This window comes from Nomascus leucogenys, chromosome 3 (assembly GCF_006542625.1).
Source record: "Nomascus leucogenys isolate Asia chromosome 3, Asia_NLE_v1, whole genome shotgun sequence".
Classification (NCBI taxonomy): domain Eukaryota; kingdom Metazoa; phylum Chordata; class Mammalia; order Primates; family Hylobatidae; genus Nomascus; species Nomascus leucogenys.
The window spans coordinates 98542302-98565005 of NC_044383.1; the positions used below are offsets into that span (position 1 = coordinate 98542302).

General features: G+C 37.9%; 1 protein-coding gene across 1 annotated transcript in view; it reads right to left on the minus strand.

The window, feature by feature from the left end:
* Positions 1-22704, minus strand: part of LAMA4 (laminin subunit alpha 4) — a 148782-nt gene that overhangs the window by 30637 nt on the left and 95441 nt on the right. Inside the window, exons 14-23 of the mRNA XM_012506019.2 lie at positions 19536-19684; positions 16378-16519; positions 15661-15757; positions 11359-11475; positions 9008-9187; positions 5329-5468; positions 2669-2842; positions 1913-2058; positions 1314-1476; positions 308-441 (exon numbers count right to left, since the gene is read on the minus strand). Of these exons, the coding sequence (XP_012361473.2) occupies positions 308-441; positions 1314-1476; positions 1913-2058; positions 2669-2842; positions 5329-5468; positions 9008-9187; positions 11359-11475; positions 15661-15757; positions 16378-16519; positions 19536-19684 (1442 nt within the window). The remainder of the gene's footprint in view (positions 1-307; positions 442-1313; positions 1477-1912; positions 2059-2668; positions 2843-5328; positions 5469-9007; positions 9188-11358; positions 11476-15660; positions 15758-16377; positions 16520-19535; positions 19685-22704) is intronic.

Consider the following 22704-nt stretch of genomic DNA (forward strand, 5'->3'; position numbering starts at 1 on the left):
AAGGTATTTGTAGGTATGTTAAATGGATTGTTTTCTTCTCTATCCTGTGTGCTAAGACAACTGAAGTCTCCAGGGACAGCCTAGTCTCTGGAATCCTAAATCAAGGCTGCAAACAAGTTGTTTAACACTTGATACTTGGGCAAGCTCATCTATGAGAGAGAACAGGTGAAGTTTTTTGCAGGTATGACAGTTTCAAAACTGGCTTCCCCAAAGAAAAGTTTGAGAACCTGAATATTGACTCATACTTGTTCTATCTTCTGCTCTTGCATGAACATCCAAGTCTTTAGTATTCTCAACTGTCTCTTACCGGGCACATGGCACTGATGTGGAGGGGTCCATATTATAGATGTGCTTAAAGTTGTACAAGCTGATCACATCATTATTCAAAGTGGCCAGTTCCAGGCAGCCAACGAAGCCAGGCAGGTTTAAGCTGGTAGGGAGCTATGCAATAGAAAAAGTAAAGCCACCTGTCTCATGGTCATATTTTACTCAGACATCACAGAACAGAAAATGCAACTAATAGTAGGTCAAGGAGACCTACCCCTTCGTAGAAATATCTTTCTAGACCCGAGTGTGTTTATGCCAAATCATTTAGATATGGAGTAACTTGTCAGTTGTGCAAATCTTAGCAGAGAAAGTGGGATTTACTGTGATAGATTATGTGCTGGTCATAGGCTGGACAGTGAATTCATGACAAAAATCAGTTCCTACGCCAGCTTTGTGAGGTAGGTATTCTTGTTCTCATATAATGAGAGGGAAAATAATTCTCAGATAAATTCCAATTATGTGCCCATAACTAGTAATAATAGTCCTGAAATTGGAACCCTAGATCGACTTCCCATCTTCTTCGAACTTTCCTTTATCCCCCTTCATCAGATTTCATACTCTCTCCCAGGTCCCACTCCCTCTCTCATCCCAGATACTTTATTTCATACCTGTATTAGGTGAGATAACTGAATTTTTGAAACCACCACTGCAAAGCTGAAGATTAGATCTAAACTGTGGTGACACCACAAGCTATGGACATTCCTGTGGCAGGTGGGGGTAATATTAATTACATATGCATGTATCAGAATGAATGAACTGATTTCAGGAGTTAGCTATAACTTGAAAGCATTTGACATTATGAAAATATGAGTGGCATAGACCAGATTTACACATCAGGTTTATAGATTCTGGTTCAGAATTCTACTCCCCCATGAACTAAGCTCTTAAAGTGATATCAGCAACCCCCAAGTCATTATAGGTTTATGGATTTATAAAAACAATTACTATAGATTTGTAATAGGTCAAAATATAGCTGTATGGCTGACCTTGAAGTTGGAAGGCACTCCACCAACATAAAACACCGTGTCCTCAGGGTCCAGGTCCAGCAGAGAGTCATCTCCCGAAAATTCCCCCTTTTTAATGAACTTTTCCTCTGCTGTGCTACTTAGACTCGGGACTGTTAAAAACACCTTTCCATGTTTTCCCACTCTATTGAGATAAATAATTTTCACTTGTTATTATATAATTTATAGAAAATACTTTTTAAATGTCAAAATGTTAATGCTCCCTCATCACAAAATGGGTAATTTAATTTTGTGACACTAATAAGTATTTATAAAATATCACAATCAATGACAAAGAGAAGAAAGACATTCCATTTTGAAAATAATTCATGGATTGACCAGGTAAAATCTAATAATCAGATCGTGACTTAGAAATGACTTTTTTTTTTCTTTTCTACTAAGGTGTTTGGGAAAGAATACAAGAATAATGGAAGGAAATGGAGCAAGACTAAAGGGAGGAAAATGCTATTTATAACATCCACAGGAAGACTCTGTGTGTGTGTGTGCACGCGTGCATGTGCACATTCAACAGATTTCTTATGAAATGTGCATATATGCCCTGTGTCATGGATTCACTGTACCTTTCAATCTTGACAATGCTGAAGTAAGCAGGCCAGGAACTGACGGGCTTGGAGTCCAGGGGAATCTCCACATCTTTTGTTCCCAAATTATAGACGTATACCAGGTTATCATTTTTTATTGCAAGACCCATATACTCTTTTTTGGCCTGAAATATCAAGAAGTCAGAAGTCATTTAAATAAAATTTATATGAATGAACATCATCTTTTTTAAAGGACAATCAGAAATCCAAATACTTGGGTATATACAAGTGACTTCTGGCCTGAATTATTATCCAAAGCTCCTGTGAGCAGGCAGTGGCTCTTCCTTTCCAGCCTCCCTGTGGCCACATCAGAGTCTGCTGGCCCCATCCTTGCTCAGGCTTGTGGAAATTTGTTGGCTGCCAGGAATGAGCTAATTTTGTGAGACTAACCCAGGAATATAATACAGCCTAACAGTACCAATCACTATGCATCTCCAAACAGGATTCAGCAAACAGAATAGGCTTCTGTCTTTCTGAAAGTCTTTGAGGTGTTCCATTCAGACTCATCAAAGTTAGCAGTGTGATGGTGATAGGAAACAATCCCAATATCCCACACAGAGAAGAAATTACTTGTCCTTGAGTCATTCTTTTAATTTTGCCATTAAAATGAGATCTTCTGAGTTACCAGAATGGGCATTGTTTTGGTTTGTTTGCCTAGGTGGCTTTATTTTAGGCAAGAGAAAAAGCAGCTTTCCTTGTAAATATTATTCCCTCCTTTCAAACTCATGTGCTTACGTTTTTGCTTCCGAGGTACAGGATAAACTGATCTGCAGTCTCGGTCAGTTCTGGCCGCTTCACAGGGGGTTTCATGTACAGGCTCAGAGACGTGAAGGCCTTTAAGTCATCCATACTGGTTCTCGAGTGCACTTCCACAGCTGACTGGCCATCAAACATCATGGAAACTTGGATCTGGAGTGACACAACGGTTTCATTAAAAGTGCTTTGCAGAAATGGCAGAGTGCTTTCCTGTGGTTCCCTCATTCATGACAGGGGCCTCTAAGCTCTCCTCGCCTCCATACCTTTAGTTATTTACCACATCCTCCCCTAGTTGAAGAGAAGACTTAGGGCAAATTGTAACACAGTAGTTTAAAGTGGGGTGAAAGAAAGCAAAACAAAGTGGTGACTAAGTAGATCCAAGAATGAGGATAAATATGAATTCCACCATGAACGGTATACTTGGTTTGGGTGAACTAAACAACTTGCTCAAGTTGTCTGGTCAGTGTACAATTCACAAGGCTCCTACAATTTATACAAAACTAATTGTTTGGGAGAAGTAGAACTAATTTCGGTTACTAATACAGCTGGGACTTTGTCCCTAGGGTCCTCATAAAAGGAGCATGGGGTGAGGCTGTGAGCAACATCCCTGCCCTTGTCTACACAGTTGGAAGGGGTCTGGACTAGCTTTGTAGTCTCAGACCAGGTGGGCTCTGCCACTTCCTAACCAAGTAACCTTGAGCAAGTCATTTAACCTTCAGTTTCCTCATCTGTGAAATGAGGATAATAAATTTGTTGTGAGCATGAAATACGATAACTAAAAAGTGCTTTCCAGTGCCTGGCCCTACCATTATAATAACTGTAATAATGAGTTCATAAGGGGCCTTTTATAATCGCTCACAGAAAGGCATCACAACAAAGCACAATTCAGTAAATGCACTTCTAAGAGGCCCAATATGATATGCTGAACTGGTCTGATTCAGGGGTAATTTTTAGAGTATTTACAAGTGGATGGATTGTGTATACTTATGTCTTTTATCTGAATCTTTCCAAATGATTAGGCATCTTTATATTAATTTATTAATATTGATTTGGCTAATGTGGGTAGTCAGCGAGCTCAAGGCTCTATTTCCAAATGACTGGAGTGCAGCTGTCCTATGTTACCAGTTGAGTAAAAACTAATACATTTTTTTTTTTTTGAGACATAGTCTCACTGTCATCCAGGCCAGAGTGCAGTAGCACAATGTCAGCTCACTGCAACCTCCGCCTCCCAGGTTCAAATAATGCTCGTGCCTCAGCCTCCCGAGTAACTGGGACTACAGGTGTGCGCCACCATGCCCAGCCAATTTTTGTATTTTTGGTAGAGACAGGGTTTTGCCATGTTGGCCAGGCTGGTCTCAAACTCCTGGACTCAAGAGGTCTGCCCACCTTGGCCTCCCAAAGTGCTGAGATTACAGGCATGAGCCACTGCGCCTGGCCAAGACCAATACATCTTAATAAACAAGAAGTGTGGGGGATTAAAGTCTTACATTAATAAGTGAGAGTCTGAGAATAGTGCATGTCTGCATGAAAAGCATCTGACTTGGGGGCACTGAGTGAGCTCCCAACTCCCAAAGGTAGGGCTAAGTCTGTCTTTAGCAAATGGTCTTAGGTGATTAAGGTCCCAAAGTCATACTCTTTATAGAAATAATATTACAAGAAAGCACTCATAAAAACCTAGCTTTTAGAATGCCATTTCTTGATGCACCTTTAGATAAACCTTTTTTGAAAATGTTCACTGGGGCATCTAAATAAGGTAATTTGTCACAAGGGACCATTTATCATCATTTAAAAGTCAGGTCTATTTACCAAGAATAATCTTCTACATTACAAAATAGTTGATTTCTAACTCTTCTTTCTGTCAGTAATTAGGACCAGTAGTCTGCTCAGGCCGATTCTTAACTGAGAAAATAAAACCATATACTTTGGTCATAAAAAGTGAGTCTGGTCTATGAATCAATTAAAAAAATTCAAGAGGTCCAAGAACAAGCTCCACTTTGCCATATTGAAAAGTAATTGTTATGTCAGGAGATGTTCCTACACATGCCGGCTCTAGTTATCTTCTGCTGGGTTGCTTCTAAATGTGTCCCAAAACAGTGTCTTTGTTGAGTTTATTCGTCTTAGCCAGTATGTGATTCCTCAGTCAACCCTGCGGGTGGTCAGTAAAAGCTTCTGCATAATTTGTGTTGTACCAGATAATTTCTTGAAGGGGTAGGACAGATGGGATAGATTATTCCATTATGGTAATTGCATTAAAACAGCTGTTAAAATAACAAATAAAATATAAGAACGAATTGAGGCTTTTATTGAGGCTTTACTTCTTTTGCTATATTAGCTTTATTGACTAGTTTAACTCTGTGGTTTTTAAACCTGGCTACACATTAGAATAACCTGGGAGCTTTAAAGAACATACAGGTACTGAGCCCTTTCTCTACAGAGTCTGATCTATTGCTTTCAGGTTGGGACAAGGAATTGGTTTCGTTTTCAGTGTTCCTCACGTGTTTCTAATTAGCAAACGGGGCTGAGAACTACTGAGTTGGAGAATACAGCAGAAAGGTCCAGGCTCTGGAAGCTGCCCAAGCAGTTGGAGCTCAGCTTCGTGTTATTATTATCACTGACTGATGAGTCTTTTCATCAGTTACCTTGCTGGCAACACTTCTGGTCTGAGCAATGAGCTCTCGGATCCTCTGGATGCTGGCAGAAACGTTGCTTGCAGGCCGCTTCTGCTCAACTGTACGAAGCTGATCCAGGAGCTGAGGGACAACCTCTGTCAGATTTCTTACTGCAGTTAATAAAAGTTAATCATTTAAGTAAATATCTCAATATTATATTTCAAGAATCAGATGTAGACAACAAACATGGATTACATATGGTAGAACTATGAGAAATTATTTTTAATCCTGCAAAATTAATAGTAAAGCCTGTAAGGTACACAGATGTGCTTTGATCAGGGAATAGGTTTAGGCAGACATCTGGGCCAGACGGACTCACCTAGTTTAGGGCACAGGTGCATACTTCATTTGTTATATAACCTGTTTGTGTAAGCTCATACTTGGCTCAGAGCCACTATTGTTTGAAAAGGTATAACTGCCCTGCTGATGCCATGCACAGGACGCGTGCTCTTGCGCCCAGAGAAAGAATGCCAAGGCTGCCTGTCTTGCAGACGGACAGAGGGAGAGCCAGGGCTCAACATGGCTTAGGCGTGCTGGTGCCCAAAGAGAGAGTAACGCTACTGACCCCCGTAGGGGAGAGCCAGTTGCCTTGAAGGCAGGCATGGGGGAGCCAGAAACTGGCTTGTGCCTGGAGAGAGAGAAAGTTAAGCTGCTGACCCTGAAGGCAAGGGCGAGCCGACTGCTCAGCTGTGTGTAGGAGCAGCCAGAGCAAGCAGCCGAGTCACAGCAGACAATGTGAGAGAGCTTCTGATGAGACAGCTGCTGAATAGAACTACATTTCACCTGTATACAGCCCCCAAGTGTTCTTTCAGCCACCCACCCACTCCACTCAGACCTCAGTATGGGCTTGAACCTGACCCCGAGCATGACATTTGGCATAGTCATGGACCTAACAAAGCCCAAAGCACAATTTGTTTCTATTTTTGTGACATTTATAGTACTTACTGATCTAAAAATTGTATCTAGAGCAGGCTAACTTTTTCTAAAGGGCAGGGTCCACGGTATATATACAAATGTTCCTTTAACCATATAGCACAGGTTCTGCTTGCATTTCTAATATAACTGATGTAACAGGTCAAGAGGAATACTGGGAAAAAAGGTGGGAAGATTGTTTTCCAGAATGTCCATGCACACATCATGCTGCTGCTACCATCTCAGAAGACGGCACTAGATGGAGGAAACAGGTAGCACCCAGAAAAGTGGCAATTGTGCCAAGCTAAGGGTGGGTGGCCATGGTCTGTGGGCACAGACAAGGGTGATGCTACAAACAGATCATAGTGACCTTTTATTTCTTTTTACTCTTGGACATCTTGCTGGAGAACAAAACAACCTCTGAGTGTTGGGGGTTGAAGGAAACAGCAAAAGTGGAAGTGGCTGGAGTGGGAGATGAACACTCCCCTTGACTCAGTCTAGTGCAGCTGTGCCCCTCAAGGCTGCCACTGACTACTTCTTACATCATTTTTTTTTGAATGCATAACTTAAACACAGAAAAGAGTGCAAGTCAGATGGGCTTGGTGGCTCACGCCTGTAATCCGAGAACTTTGGGAGGCCAAGGCTGGTGGATCATCTGAGGTCAGGAGGTTGAGACCAGCCTGGCCAACATGGCAAAACCCCATCTCTACTAAAAATACAAAAATTAGGCAGGTGTGATGGTGCATGCCTGTAATCCCAGCTACTCGGGAGGCTGAGGCAGGAGAATCACTTGAACCCGAGAGGCAGAGGTTGCAGTGGGCCAAGATCGCACCACTGCACTCCAACCTGGGTGACAGAGAGACACTCTGTCTCAAAAAAAAAAAAAGCACCAGTCATAAGAATACAGCTTGATGAGAGAAACTCAAAACAGAATGGCATAAATTTTTCCAGAGTTTCATTGACTGAACAGTGGTTCTTAAAGTGTGGTTCCCAGACAAGCAGCAGCAGTATCACCAGGAACTTGTCAGAAATGCAAGTTCTTGGCCCTGTCCCGAGCGCATTGCATCAGCAATTCCAGGAGTGGGATCCAGCAGTCTGTTTAACAAGCCCTCCAAGTGATTCTAATGCACACTAGTACACTAGTATTTGAGAACCATTGGCTCAGAGACGAAATACTTTTGAGGTATTCTCTTACCTAAGGGCAGGGCCATGGTCATTAAGCATTAGTAGCTGAGCAAGAGCAAGCCTCTTCCTAGAGAAAAACTAAACTCAGATTCAGGAGACTATGTCAGTGCAGATCAAGGAAACATCCCTTCTCTGTACTTAGGACACACGGTGTTTCTCCAGCGCAAGGAATAGAATTAAGTAAAATAATAGCAACTATCAGTTTCTTATATTGATTAATACAGAGGTAAATATTTATTGTTTGGATCACTGACAACATTTATTTTAGAGTATACTAGTCTTTAAAAACTAGAGATAATATACTTAATGAATTATGTTGGATATTGATTATGGAAATGTTTATAAGACAGAGTCCCCCTGCTCCCTGCAATCAATTCTCTCAGAAAAAGGGAGCCACCTTATATTACTTATAAAGTTTCTTACGTTATGGTATCCTCTTTCATTTACTTTGTTTTGAACCACAAAATGCTATTTGAGAAAAGCACAGTAAACGATTTCAATTTTTTGAAACTTCTGGATGCTTATTGGAATCACTTGATAAGACTGGTAAAAAATGGAAAAAAGAATGTAACACAGATTTGGTACATATTCCCGAGGCAATATCATTATAAATGTAACAGTTGAATTTCATATAGGCAAATCTTTTAAAGACAAAATTTTAAAAGCACTTCCATGAGTGGTTACATGGAAGAAACGAACATATACTTAAAAGATCATTATAAAAGAGCTATTTTACTGTTATGGGAGTGCGTATTTGTAAATTGGAATAAAATTTGTAGTGACAGGTCATATATGGATTTATGACCTTTCTCAATTCAGATACAAGTGAAGGTAATATTGTATGCAAAACCATATTGGAGAACAAAAAGTTCTAGTCATGATTTGTCATGATATTGACAGACATTGCTATTTAAGAGGTTATGAAGGGATTGGATAAAAATGTGAGAATGGAAAAAGCGAAATTTCACAAGTACTGCCTGGTTCTAATATCTACAAAATAAGTTAGGTAGACATGAAAATATTTCATTTTCATTTCTGTAGAACTGTATATTCAAGTTGGCCAACACACTGTTCTTAATAGAAAGCTGGAGTTATGTTTGGCCGTATTCAGTACTTGTTGGTAATAACCTGCTTTCCTCAGATCAAGAAAAAGCAATGTTGCCTAGTAAAAGCAATGCCATTTAGTAATTTTTTTTCTAAAAGCTAAACAGTATTTTGTTAAGATTATTTACCCAACATTTGATTAACCTTGTTCCCTAAAGGATAAGTCTTACGTTGATACAATTGCTACCATAATTTCACATAGAAAAAATTATGACTCTTTACCAATCTATCTAGTGTTCATGTGAAATATATGTATGTTTCTCATATGTATTTAGACAGGTATAGATAGATAGATGAACAGAGCAAAACCTTTTCTTTTTCTAAGCTAACTTCTATAATTTTCAAATCCAAAACCCAAATGAAGAAAACTGTTTTTCAACAAAAGATGTATAGAGTTTAATGGCCAATTCCTTAATTAGATTCAAATTGTGAAATTTCTAAGTGATACCTGCATCCCTAGCAGAGTCCACTGCAGTGTTGTAAGCAGAAGAGTCAAAATGTTGAAGATTCTGTGACCAGTTGGTTAGGTTGTTGGCCATGGGGGCAGTGGCCTGCTGCACCTCCATCGTCGTCCTGTTGGCTTCCTCAGTGATCAGTCTAGACTGCCCCAGGCGCTGCTGGGCATCCCCTTTACACAGAGCACAGGGTCATTCACTTTGCAGAGAAGCTGGACATTTGTTGGGGAACATTAACACCCCTTTAACCCTTTAATGAAACAGATCTCACATTTTCGGCTCTTAAGCAAAAGTAAGATTTTTAGATAACCATGTGACTGACTGAAAACATTTCCAAATTAAGAGGTAAATTTAAAAAGAAGAGTAATTGTATTTCCCATAAACCTGGTGAGAAAGCCATAGAAGCATATGAGATTTTAACTCATAAGAGGTTTGTGTCTGAAATTAATTGCAAATATCACTGTCTTTTATGAAAAAGTAGACTTGTGGAACACTTTTGCCATAAAAATGATTCTACAAAAGTTGCTCAATAAAGGAAGGTATTTTTTAATAGAAAAAAAAGCAAATTTCAAAGAGTTTTAGTAGTGAATTCCCATTTTTGTTAAAAATTACATCTTTAAAATAATCATGATGTAAATTTACAACAAAAAATTTTGTCTAGGGGTTGGGATTATAGGTGATTTTCTTCTTTTATTCTTATCTGCATTTTCTAATATTTCTATAAGAATTATTTATTATTTTTATAAAAATAATTATAATTCATTTAGGTGACTTTATAACTTCAAATTTTATAAATTTGAAGTTATGCCCTGATTTGGTTATTGGATTGGTTATACGCCCTAATTTGGTTATTGGATTTCTTTGGCCTCAACTGTAATGTAATTAGAACTGTAAAACAATTATAAATTTGAAGTTATACCATCACCTAAGTGAATTATAATTATTTTTATTATAAAAATGATACTTAATTTAATAATAGGTAAATAATAAATAATTTATTAAAGTGAGGATATATTTCATTTAGCCTCACATATTCTGGATTCTGATAAATGCTAGTTTCAATCCTGAATCTGCTTCTTACTGGCTGTGCCTGTTGCAGCAAGTTCCCTAACCTTCATGAACCTCAGGGTTCATATCAGCCTGAAGGCAATAGTGGTACTTATCCCCATGACATAAAGTATTAATATGGTTGGCTGTGTTCCCACCCAAATCTCATCTTGAATTGTAATCTCTATAATCCCCATGTGTCATGGGAGGGATGGGTGGGAGATAATTGGATCATGGGGGCAGTTTTCCCCATGCTATTCTTGTGATACTGAGTTCTCAGGAGATCTCATGGTTTTATAAGTGTCTGGCATTTCCCCTTTGCTCAGCAATCATTCTCTCTCCTGCCACCCTGTAAAGAGGTGCTTTCTGCCATGACTGTAGTTTTCCTGAGGCCTCCCCAGCCATGCAGAACTGTTAGTCAATTAAACCTCTTTTCTTATAAATTACCCAGTGTTGGGTATTTCTTCATAGCAGCGTGAGAACGGACTAATACAGCTATGTTGAACACTTAGGACAGTGCCCAGCTCACACTAAGCATCAACAAACAGTCATTCTGATGTTGGTGATGATGAGGCTTCTCCGTGAAGGACCACTCTTCTGGCCAGAGCTTTGGTGCACTGTAGCACTGGAGCTAGGATTCGCTCATTCTAGTAAAACACCCATATGCTGCACTAGTGTTTTAACTTTCACTGCGCCAAGGAAGGCACATCTGCTTCCAATCGCATCTATCTAAGATACCACTGCAGTGCCAGATTAAGCAAAACGTGTGCTTTTGTTTCTCTATTTGGGCTTGTTGGTCTCCCTGGTTTCTATTTGGTCTCTGGGCCTGCTGCTTATATGATAAGAATGACTTGACATGTAACAGAGGGAAGCTGTTTACAGCTGGGCCAAAGAAATCCAATAACCAAATTAGGGCATATTGTTATGAGGAAGGATGTTCATAAGAAAGCCATTACCAAACACTATAAACAGTATGATCCCATTAAAAGACACACACACGCACACACACACACACACAGACATGCACACACACAGACACACACACAGAGGAAATGCTGGAAAAAAAGGCTCTCAAATCTAAAGGTCACCTCTAGGTGGTGTGATTACAGCATTTATATTTAGTTTCTTCTTTTTATTTTCTAGAACTCTTTTTTGTGATGAACATATTTTGTCATCAGAAAATAACACTTATGTATAAAAACATTGACAAATAAAGAATTACCTAATCCTTCCTTGAAGGTTTACCTTACACTCCAGTGAACCAACAAATGAGACTTCAATTCTGTCTGATGCTTACCTCTCTCTGCTGCTTGTAGTTGCTTAACGGCATCACTGAGTCTGGTTTTAAGGGCACTTTTCCTTGCTAGGGCTCCACCCACACGCCTGCTAGTGTCAGCCACTGCTTCATCACTGCCTGTGGAGAAGCAGAAGAAAGAAGTACTAGTGGAGCCACGATGCCTCAGAAAGGATTCCATTTCAACAAGGAAACTTCTCATTTGTACGATGCAGTCATCTGCAGTATTTGCAGTATTCTGAATACTCTGAACATAGATCAACAATTCTGGAAAGTAGCATTTAAAATTCGAGGTACAGAATTGCAGAACACTTGTAATACTGCTTGTGAGTGACTTAGGATGCCATCATGGTTAATTTCTTTGATTGAAACATATAGCCCTGCTGTGACTAATAACACCAAGCAGCACAATTGTTAAAGAGCTGAAAAGAAAAAAATCTCTCTCTCTCTACATATATATGATAATGACTGGTTATAAAAATAATCCTTGTTTTCTTATTTGTTTCAATAAAATTTTAATTGCAATATAACATACGTCTAGAAAAAGGCATCCTTTATAAATGCACAGCTTGACAAATGTTCACAAAATGAACACAAAACATAACCAGCATCCAAGTCAAGAAAATAGAAACTTATTACCACCTTTGAAGCTCCCTAGAGTCCCTGTGATAACCTGAAGATAATCACGTTTTTGAATTCTGTCTCCATCTGTTTGTGTCGGTTTTTAAACATTATTCAAAACAGAGGATATGGTATTATAATCTTTTATATCTGTCTTAATTTCTGTATAGAGCTATAATACATCTTGATAATGTAGTTTATCTTCCAGCTTTGTATTTTTATTCTTCAAGACGGTCTTGGCTATTCTCGGCTTTCCCCTCTCATTTCTATATAAATTCTAGAATATTCAGTTCAGGTACTTTAATTAATACTGAATTAAATCTGTAGATGAATTTGGGAGAATTGTCATTTTTACACATTTTAATCTTCTACTCAATGAATATGGTATTTATTTATCATTTATATACAAATTCTTTAGATCTTCATTTATTTAGATCTTTATGTGTAGCCTCTTTTATCAGATTTATTCCTATGTATTTGATGCTATTGCAAACACTGTTATTTTAAAAAGTTAATTTCCCATTGTTGTATATAAAATTAAACCGGATTTTTACACATTGAATTGGTAATGTAGGGTGTCCTTGTATTGTTTCTAATATTAGTGGAAAAGCATTCAATATTTCCATTTTAATTGCTGAATATTATTTTATTTTTCAGATTATGGAAGTTTCCTTCTATTCTTAGTTTGCTGAAAGTCTTTTTTAAAAGTCAAAAATGGCTATCAAGTTTGTTAAATAATTTTTCTGCATGTAGTGAGATGATCATATGAATTTCTCCTGTATCCTATAAATGTGACAAACTACAATTGATATTTTAAATGTTAAACTATTCTTGAAATCCTAAAATAAACTCAAATTGGACATCATATATTGCACTTTATAGGTGTGCTAGATTTGATTTGCTAATATATTGATTAGAATTTTTGCATCTCTTTTTGTAAGAGAATTTGGCTTATAATTTTCCTTTTCAATAATATCCTTATGTGATTCAAGTAACCAAGTTTCGTTGGCTTCATAAAACAAGTTCGAGAGTGCTTTCTTGTTTTCTATTTTCTAGAAGAGTTCATATAAAAGTGGTGTTATTTCTTCTTTAAATGTTTAAGAATTCACTGGGGCAGCCATCTGAGCCTTGAGATTTCTTTGTGGATAGGGATCGATTAATGGTTAAATTTATTATACATATGTATGTACATACAGTTCTATCAGATTTTGTATTTGCATCAGTTTTGAGAGTCTTTTGCTTATAAAATTGTTCTTGAAAGCATACTTGTGGCACAGTCACTAGACTGGGGTTATCTTTGAGCAAATCCCAACAGGTCATGATGTAATTACCTCATCATCTGAACTAAAGGATCAACTTTGCCAGTAATTCTTCGTTTCTGTTTGTGCTTTAATTCCAAAGCACTGATAATTTTGTTTCTTAACAAACAGAAAAATAGTTTTATCACTTCTAATTACACTTTTCTCTTTCCCTCCAATGGGACTGTAAATATACACTTCTGACGGCACCCTTTTGCTGTTCTATTAGGTAGTCTTGATGTGATTGGTTTATTGTTATCTTTTCCCCCCAAATATGTATATAATGGGTGGTGGTGTCATGAAGTACAGTTAACCAAATACAAGCACTTCTTTCATATTTTCTCTGGGTAGTGTGGAGAATTAGCATTGCGCCCTGCCTCCTTCCTCTTTCTAATTTCAATTTCCAAACATTATAATACAAACAATGTCTTAGCTCTTATTTTGGGTCTCATGACTGCAAAAACAAAAAAAAATACTGCCTGATATACTGAGAAAGAATATATGTAACTCTATATTTGGATCTCTTGATAAAAAGAGGAGGAAGAAAATCTATTTTGGGCTTGATGTTTATAAGAAGAAATGTTTCATAAGAAGTGTGTTCTATTTGGAATTTACTGACTTGCATAAATATTTTTCATTTTGCAAATGAGTTAAGCAGAAGATTCATTTAAATAGCAGCTTCCTGAGATTATATTGACTATCAACTATTTGATATATAATGAAAAGGAAAATTGGGAAATGAAGATTACTGATCATTGAAAGGAATTTGGAATGAAGAAAAGGTAATCTGAAATTATAAACGTAATTCAGTAGATGACTATGGTTTAATTTGAAAACCTGAATGTACATCACAAATGTGTGTATTATCAAAGGAAGACAGTCCTATAAAGTTCTAAGCGACACAGTACTAACTCCCTGTTTTTGTTCCTTTTGCAAATAAATACAGGAAGGGATTTGGCCAGATGAGATCATGAAATAGGTGAACAGGTCTGCAAAATATTCAAACAGGCTAATGCAGAGAGATTATTCAGACATAAAATATGGAACTTTGAAGGGATGTGGGTAGGGATCGATTAATGGTTAAATTTAAAATAGAAAAGTTGCTTTTATGAGGTTCAATAACTCAATAATGGCAAGAATGAGAGAATATATTACAAGTTAAGTCACTGGGTCATGAAGACTGACACATTCTGATCTTCACAACACAAGAAACAAAAGCAATACATAGATATAGCAACATTTATTTAAAAAATATTTTACTGTTAATATTCTAATTCTTCACTACTGATATTCTAATTATTTTCCATAGAGTATGTTCAGGATAGACTTACATAATAAATTAATTAGGCATATAATAATTAGACTAGAGAAACAATGACACTTTTTACTGCCTTTGTTTGCCCAGAAAAATAAAATAACAGTTGTTTTATGGGAAATAAATAGTTAAGTATCTGTGTATGAAAAGCAAAGTGCATTTATCTTCTCTATGTAATGGCTCTTTGCAAAAGAGAAAGAAAATGCATGCTTAAATGAGATTAATTACTTTAACAAAATTGGGTGAGGTTTTTAGTTTCAAACTTGGCCTCTGTTTTTAGGTGGTAGGTAGAATTTTGCTAGATGATGAATTTCCAACCTCATTAGTCAATGTTCAAAAATCCTTAGGAATTAGTTCATTATCTCAGAGACTAATAATGTTTAGTGAATTTCTTAGTCCATTCAATTGTTTTTAAGAGTGATTCACAAGATTCAAAATTGTCTAATGCGATTTTGCTTTTATTTTTCCTTCCCTCCCTCACCCTTGGATGTGCACACTTTAGCAGATGCAAACACTGGCCTTTGGAAATGCTTCTTACCATATGGTTGTTAGGTCTGTCCTAAATACAGTAACCTATGTAGAACACAAACTACAAAAAAAAAAAAAGCAAATAACCAGATGGCTTTGTGGTACCCTGTCATCCTAATTGACTCACAGAGATGACCCATTCCTTCATGGGAAACATTTTAAAAGGCCTTCGAAATTGTTCAAGAAAGAGGAAATTTTGTGCAATACAGTTATAGTGTTAAGTGTATTTTATGACATTTTCCCCTAAAGATTAGTATTTATGGTCAGTTTCTATTAATCAGCCTATTTGATTAGCAGGAATAGCCACAGTATGTGAGATAGCTATATGTTTCCATGTAGTTTACTACATAGCAGTTTTTTTTTTTTAAATCACAATTTAAAGTATCAAATCTTTGCTCTTTTGTAACTTGACTCTGAGCAGGAACTACTGATATGTTATTTAGTTATAATAGTATTCTTTAATCCTAGATTTGGAAATCTCTCTTTACACGTATGAAAGGAGGGAAGCAGCTATAAGGGAGATAGGAAAGTGAAGATATTTACTAGACTCTGCCTTTGCTTGCAGTTCTCTGGCTTGATTGAGGAGGTTCTCACTTTCATCTTTATGGTAAATGATTTGAGTATCAATCCCACTCACCGCCTACAAAGGAATTCAGAGAAGAGGGTAAAAATGACAGCAGAAGAAATCAGCTATTCATAGTTGAAGGATTTAAATGACAGAGTTTATCTGCTAAACACCAAGCAAAATTCATTCAGCTTCATTTTCACAGCTTACAATTAAGGTCAAATATGTGACCATGAGGAAGTAATGCCTTTGGCATTTTCAAGGTAATGTTTTTTTTGGAAAGATTCAGTGAACCTAGAACAAAGCCCTGGCCAAGGCCCCAGCAAAGTGCTTGCCACATAGAAGCCACGCAATAAATAATTTTGAGTTGAAAAAAAATCTAAATGAATGCATAAAGTATCTTATCTATCAGCAGGAACTAATTTTAAATACATATTTTTTTTTTCAGGGACTTTGGCTAAAAAAAAATAAGCTGTCAAAGGAACTGGCATTTGCTGACTGGACTACAGCACATCTCGAAGAATCTGCAGATTGAAACCTTCAAGGTATTTATGAAATGGTCTTTCCTTAGTTCCCCTGCCCTTTCCACACTTTCTGCCATTTGGATTTCACACTGGAAGTTCAAGAGATGACATCAGAAAACAGAAAAGCCAGTGAGAAAGGCAAGGTATAAAGAACTTTAAGGGAATACTCACATCATAAATTCGGTCAGTGGTGTTCAAAGCAAATTCTGCTGTTTCATTGGCTTCACCTACATAATTAACAATATTTTCATAGACATTTGATGCATCCAAAGCCTTCTGTACCAGCCCGTTCATATCTGAACTGTGCAACTTCCTGTTAATAAACAAACATTGTTATTTCTCCTTCTTACCTTCTTGGGGAATGGGGCCATGTTTAATGCTTGCTTTTTAAATACTTCTAGGATCACAGATACTTCCTTCCTGTTATTCAAAGTCACCTAGTGTGGCAAGGTTTTCTTGAGGGTCACACCTCCTCTGCATTCTTCTGTCTTTGCTGAACAGCATTTTGGTTCTATGACAGCTGCCTGTCTGGCAGTAGCAGCAGGAAAAGGGAATGATGATTTAAAAACAGCCCTCTGCACCTCTTCTAGCTGGAGTTTGTTTATGTGATGGAGGTCAGGCAGAGGAATGAACCCATTATGATGACTACCTAGTGCTTATCCAAATCAGCATTGTTATTTCCTTTCTGTAGAGGAAGCCAAGGCTCTAGGAGAGTATGCAGAGCTTGGCCAGGGCACCTATTATCAAGGTTTGTTTCACTCCTGAGGCCTGGCTGCATCCTGGGCCTCAGGATTGAGACAGCCCCAGCCCTTCCTCAGCACACAGCCCCACCTCAGCCTACCCTCACCCCTGCCCTTTCACACCATAGTCTCTGCCTTTGCCCCTCTCTGGCCTGTGTAAGGTTCATCCAACATTTACCGAGTACCCATCACACAGGGTACTTGCACACTTGCACACAGGGGCTAATAATGTGAGATATAACAGGAATAAAATATAGAAATGCTTGGTATACCACGCCTGGCATCTGGTAATCATCAGGGTTTATTATTATACCTACACCATTTCCTGAATTGGGATTTTAAAACTCTACGTGTACCCGCATAATTGATTTTATTGACAAATACTTCTACTGCCTCTGTAATAAAACTCTAACCTCCACTTCTGCAGTTCTTCTAAATCCTTCGTCTTAATTTTATTCAGTCGTAAATCCACCAATTCCTTATTTTTTTTCTCAGCCCAAACATCGATGATTAGTATCATCACCTCATTTGTCAGTAACTTCCAGAAGGTCCTCTGTGACCCAGTATATGACACTGCAGATCCCACACTGGCTCCTGTCTTCAAACCGCCTGACCTGTTGAGCTCGGTAATTGTTCCTCAATCTCCTGCATCCAGTTCCAGTCCCTGTGTGCTCCCTTAGAGGGACTTTCTCTATATTTCTTTGGCTACTTCCCTCTCTGTTAACCAAGTCTATCATCATTCTACCTCCTCTACAGAAGGGCTGACTCATCCATTAGGCACAGCATTTTCATTTTAATTTTTTTCAATCAGAAGAAAAAAATGAAGATAACAATAATAATGGTATTAATCTTTATACCAATGCAGACATGAAATAAAAGCTTTAATTTTTCTATGGAGAAAGGAACTCACCAAGGCAAAAGTGCCTAGGGCCTATAGAAGTCATGGGGTTCTGCTCTGCAGAGGGGAGTCTAATCTAAATACTCACTACCTGTTCCTCCCCACAACCCCTTCTGAGAAAACGGCCTCAGAGAGCAAAATCTGGGGAAGGCAGACAAGAAAACACTTTTTAAAAAAGGGACAAAAGAAACAAAATGTTACAAATATTTATTAATATTTTAAAATTTTGCTGGCGAGAGTGGTAAGATGTACCTAAGAGCATGAAACAAAGCCTTTATTACTTTGCTTTTAATTACTAGGCACAGAACAAGTACTACCTCAGTATGCAAATTAAACATGTGCTATTGAAATGGAAGCTTCTTAAGGAATTTTGTTTATCTTTGTTCAAGCATAGCACGTAAATCATTGTGTACACCAGACAGATGTGGAAGGATATTCACATTTTGAATGAAGATGTCTCTAAGTTGAAATGCTTTCATGAATATATAGTCAGAAATATTCTAAATACAAAAGGACTTGAGGGTGATTGATATTTTGGATCATGTTTCATGTAAAGCCTGTAGTAACTGTCTTAGAATCATGCTGGAACACTGTTGCAGAGTGGCATTATACACAGAAGTTATATTTTGGAATCCCAATGAATGGGATGTAGTTATAAAATGACAAAAGAATAATGAAGAGAGCCATAAGATGGATCTCAAAAACAACATTCTGCTAATATAGTATATTATCAAAATAGTGTTTTTTCTAAGCTCCATTGTATTGCCTTCATCAAAAGCTCATTTTTCTAGGGCCATGACACCGAGCGGGATATGGCACTGTCTCACCCACTGACACACCAAGATTTTATATGACCTCTCTCTTTCTTTTTTTCTCTCTTCACAGGAGATTTGGAAGAGTGTTTGAAAATTTTGGCAATCAAGAATAAGAAGGTGATTTATATTTTGAACAGAAGTTAATATTGGTTCTTATTTTATTCATGACCTTTACTGGTCCTTTTCCTAGTCTTTCTCTATAATGATCTCATTATTTACCTATTTTTTCAGGGTCATGAATTCAATTCAGATCTTTCAGTACTTTTCAGTTAACATTAATTGAGTGTCCAAGAGGTGTGTGACTCTATTCTAGGTGCTGGGAGGAAAATTGCCAATTGATTTTCTCTTAACAGGTGTTGAAATCAAATAGTTCCTGCTGGGGACTGTGGAGTATTTATCAGAAGTTAGTTATATTGCCAATTCCCGACCAGCTTTACTTAAGAAACTTGGGTGTGGAAAGATAATGCTGTCTATGAAATAAATAGGTAATGTTAGAATTAGACCTTCTAAAGGGATCTGATTTATTTGATAATGTTTTATACAGCATTTATGCCCCTAACCAAAACGTCTTTGGTCATCCTACTAATAATTGTGGAACAGACACCCCCTTCTCCCCAGAACACAGGCCGTTAATATGACAGACTTTTTTTAAAATAAAAAAGACCAGCTCCCCCAAACAATTGCAATGAACAATGATGGACTCTCAGATGGACCAACCAACCAACCAACCAACCAACCAACATATCAACACATAAGCACACCCAACCTTAATCAACCTGGTAAAACTGTATCCCAGTAGCTCTGGCATATGGAATTGAATAGTAATATTTTATTCACCCCATGTAGATATTTGCATTTCTAAAACCAGGATATTACCTGCTCAATTCATTAGCTTCTTGTTGAAGGTCCTGTGCATGGTCAATAGCTTCTTGGACTAAATCATGGCTGAGGTTACTTAGGTTAGATAGTTTTACTTGTAGTTCATTTTTGGCTCCATCTATTTCTGCATAAATCCCTGATGCATTCTAAAGAAAAAAAAATTTAATAAATAAATTGAATTTAGAAGAACTTAAAACATTTTTCCTAGGCACCAAAAGATAATCTCTATTCTTTCTTATTATGAAGGTCAGTAAATTTCAGTGCAGGACCACATAAGTCTAAAATACTATAAGTAGATATCTATTTATCCCGCATTGCCAGCTCTTTCTTCTATATTGATTGCTTCCCTAGCATTCACAACCCAGAAATGCTCTACCATTTCAGACCTAAAAACTAAACTAAACTAAAACCTTCAATTATCCACACATGTCCCTAATGTTACCACAATACTTTTCTGCTCTCTACATAGCAATGTATTTTAAAAAATGGAAGTTGTTTATATATGTTGTCTCTATTTTCTCTCACTTTATATTCCCCATTTTGACCTATTCCTGTCTGATTTCTACTCCATTACTCTACCAAAAGAGAAGTTAACTTAATTACATCTAAGTTACTAAATCTAATGGACATCATTCAGTTCTCATCTGACCTTTCAGCTACCTTTCAGGTGATTGACTACTTCCTGAAACTCACCTTGTAACACAGACTGTCTTGGTTTTTAATCCAACCACAGACCTACGATTTTGCTTAAAGATCGTGCAACTGTGTAGACGGATGTTCCTGCAAACCCGTGACTTTCAGCCTTGGCTGGTCCCTCAATGCTGCAAAGAGATTTGTTCTTCTAGTCACCCAAATAGTGATTCTAAACATTATCATTATTCCTAAGCCAACACTTACTTCACCCACCCCCATCTGATTCTAAACAGATCACTTTATTTTCTTTTTTATTTGGAGGTCATAAACTGTTAGTGGGGGACACTTCTTCCACACTTCTGATGTCTCCTCTATATGCAGGGAGCCCAGTGAGTGAAACTCCAGACCTTTCTACCCCTTTCCTCACTCTACTCCTGTGAGAGGGGAGTGGTTGATTTGATGGGTAAATTGGGGAAGAATAATTCTATAGGCTCTGCTGAACTCCACCCTTCTTTGTCCTGGGAGCAAGCTGCCAGCAGAAAGCCTGGGTTTTCCTGTGTTCCTCCATGTTAAAACTATTTTGGGCAGAACCCCCATCTAAGCCTCACGGTGTTGCCTGTCTGGGTGGGCACAGCTGCCTAATACTGGGACTGAATGTCAGCTAAGAGACCTAAAGCCATGCCTGCTGCTTAGCTGTTTCAGAAATAAGGCAACCTCCTTGGTCTCTGTATTTACTATTTTATTTATGTTTCCACCTGTTTAGAACTTGGGTTCTGGAAAGGGGCACTATTTATTGGTTAACTCCCTCAGAGACTCCAAAACCAATGAACAGGTATTTCCCCAGCTTTTTGCAACCAGCCCCCAGCCCTTCCCCACAAACTCTATAGATGTATTTATAGTTACACCTACACGTAAATTTCTCTCCAATTTTAAGAGGAAAAGTGTTCATTTTCTGTATAAAGCATGTTGCCCCATTGTCTTGGTAACCCCATTATTCATTCTTGCTTCCTAGCTGCTGACTCTTCTCAGATATAAACATGCTCAAGTATCTCCCATCAAAAAACAAACAAACAAACAAACAAAAAACCTTATTCTTTCACTTTAGGCTCCCTTCTAGCTTTTTCTATTGCTTTGACACGGTGCACTTTACAGAAATGGTTCTTGCCAAGATCACCAACACCTGGCCCCAAATCGCCAGATCCACTTGACATTTTCCCATCCTTATTTACTGGATCCATCTGTGGTTTGCTACAGTGTTGGTCACTGTCTTTGCTTAAAACTCTTTTCTTTTCCTAGCTTCTGTGACTATGCTATCTCCTGGGTCTCCTCTTTCCCTTACCAGGAAAGAGACCGTGAAAGTTGGCATTTGACTCCCATCCCTTTCCTCTCCCCTGAGTGATCTCACTTCTTTCTCTGAGTGAATGATCTCACTTCTTTCTCTAGTCCATTCTCTACTGTCTTGCAGGAAAAGCAATCTTCCTATTAAGAAAATCTGACCATGTTATTTCCCTTCTCAGAATCAGCCAGTTGCTTTGCAGGAATGAGTCCAATTTCTAAGCATGACATCATCAACTGACCACTCTTCTCTCACCAATTTCATAAATTCTCATGACCCCCAACCCACTATATCCCGTGGTCCAATCTTGACCAATTGGTTGCTGTTTTAATGCTCCACAATTTTTTCTAGTCTCTTACCTTTGCATATATTTTCCCTTTCTGGAATAATTTTCTTTCATTTTCTGTCTAATCTACCTGGAAAGCTCTACTCCTCCTTTCAAATTCAGCTCAAATATCACTTCCTTTTTGAGGCCATCCCTAACCTCCTCAGGATGAACTAAGTGTTGCCATGTGTTTTTATTATTCATTCATGTGTCAAATGATTGTAATAATTTTAAGTGATTATTTAACTCACCACATCTTACAATCCTAGGAGGCAGGAACTGAGTTTAACTTATTTTTGTAATCCCAGAATGTAGCACAAAGGGTTTGTAGTACAAAGGGTTTACTTTTATGGAGGCCGTATTAAACCTCTAACCATTTTGGTTGGTTATCTGGGAAACAATACTTTGAAAAAAAATTTTTTTAAATTGTATAAGTGGAAAATAGACCATGGACATACCACTTTTACTTATTCATTCAATCAACAAATATTCCCTGTGTGCCCATTATGGACCAGGCACTCTTTTAGGAGGTAGAATACCTTTGAACACAGTCTCCACTTTCAGGGAATTTACAGTTTAGTGGGAGAAATACAGATAATAAACAAGTGATCAAATAAGCAAACAAGCTAATTTCAGGGAGTAAAAGACATTTTGAATAACATACGACAGGTGGGGTAGGATGAGGAGTGAGTGGGGTAAGGGGTTCATTTGGATGGAAGGGTCATAAGGACACCAGCCATTTGAAGATCTGAGGACAGCAGGTGCAGAGATCCTGAGGCAGGGAATAAGTATGGTATGTTTGAAAAATAGAGAGGAGTTTGTTGGGCTGGAGTGCAGTGAGTGAGAAGAGAGTTGGGTAGGTGGTCAGAGAA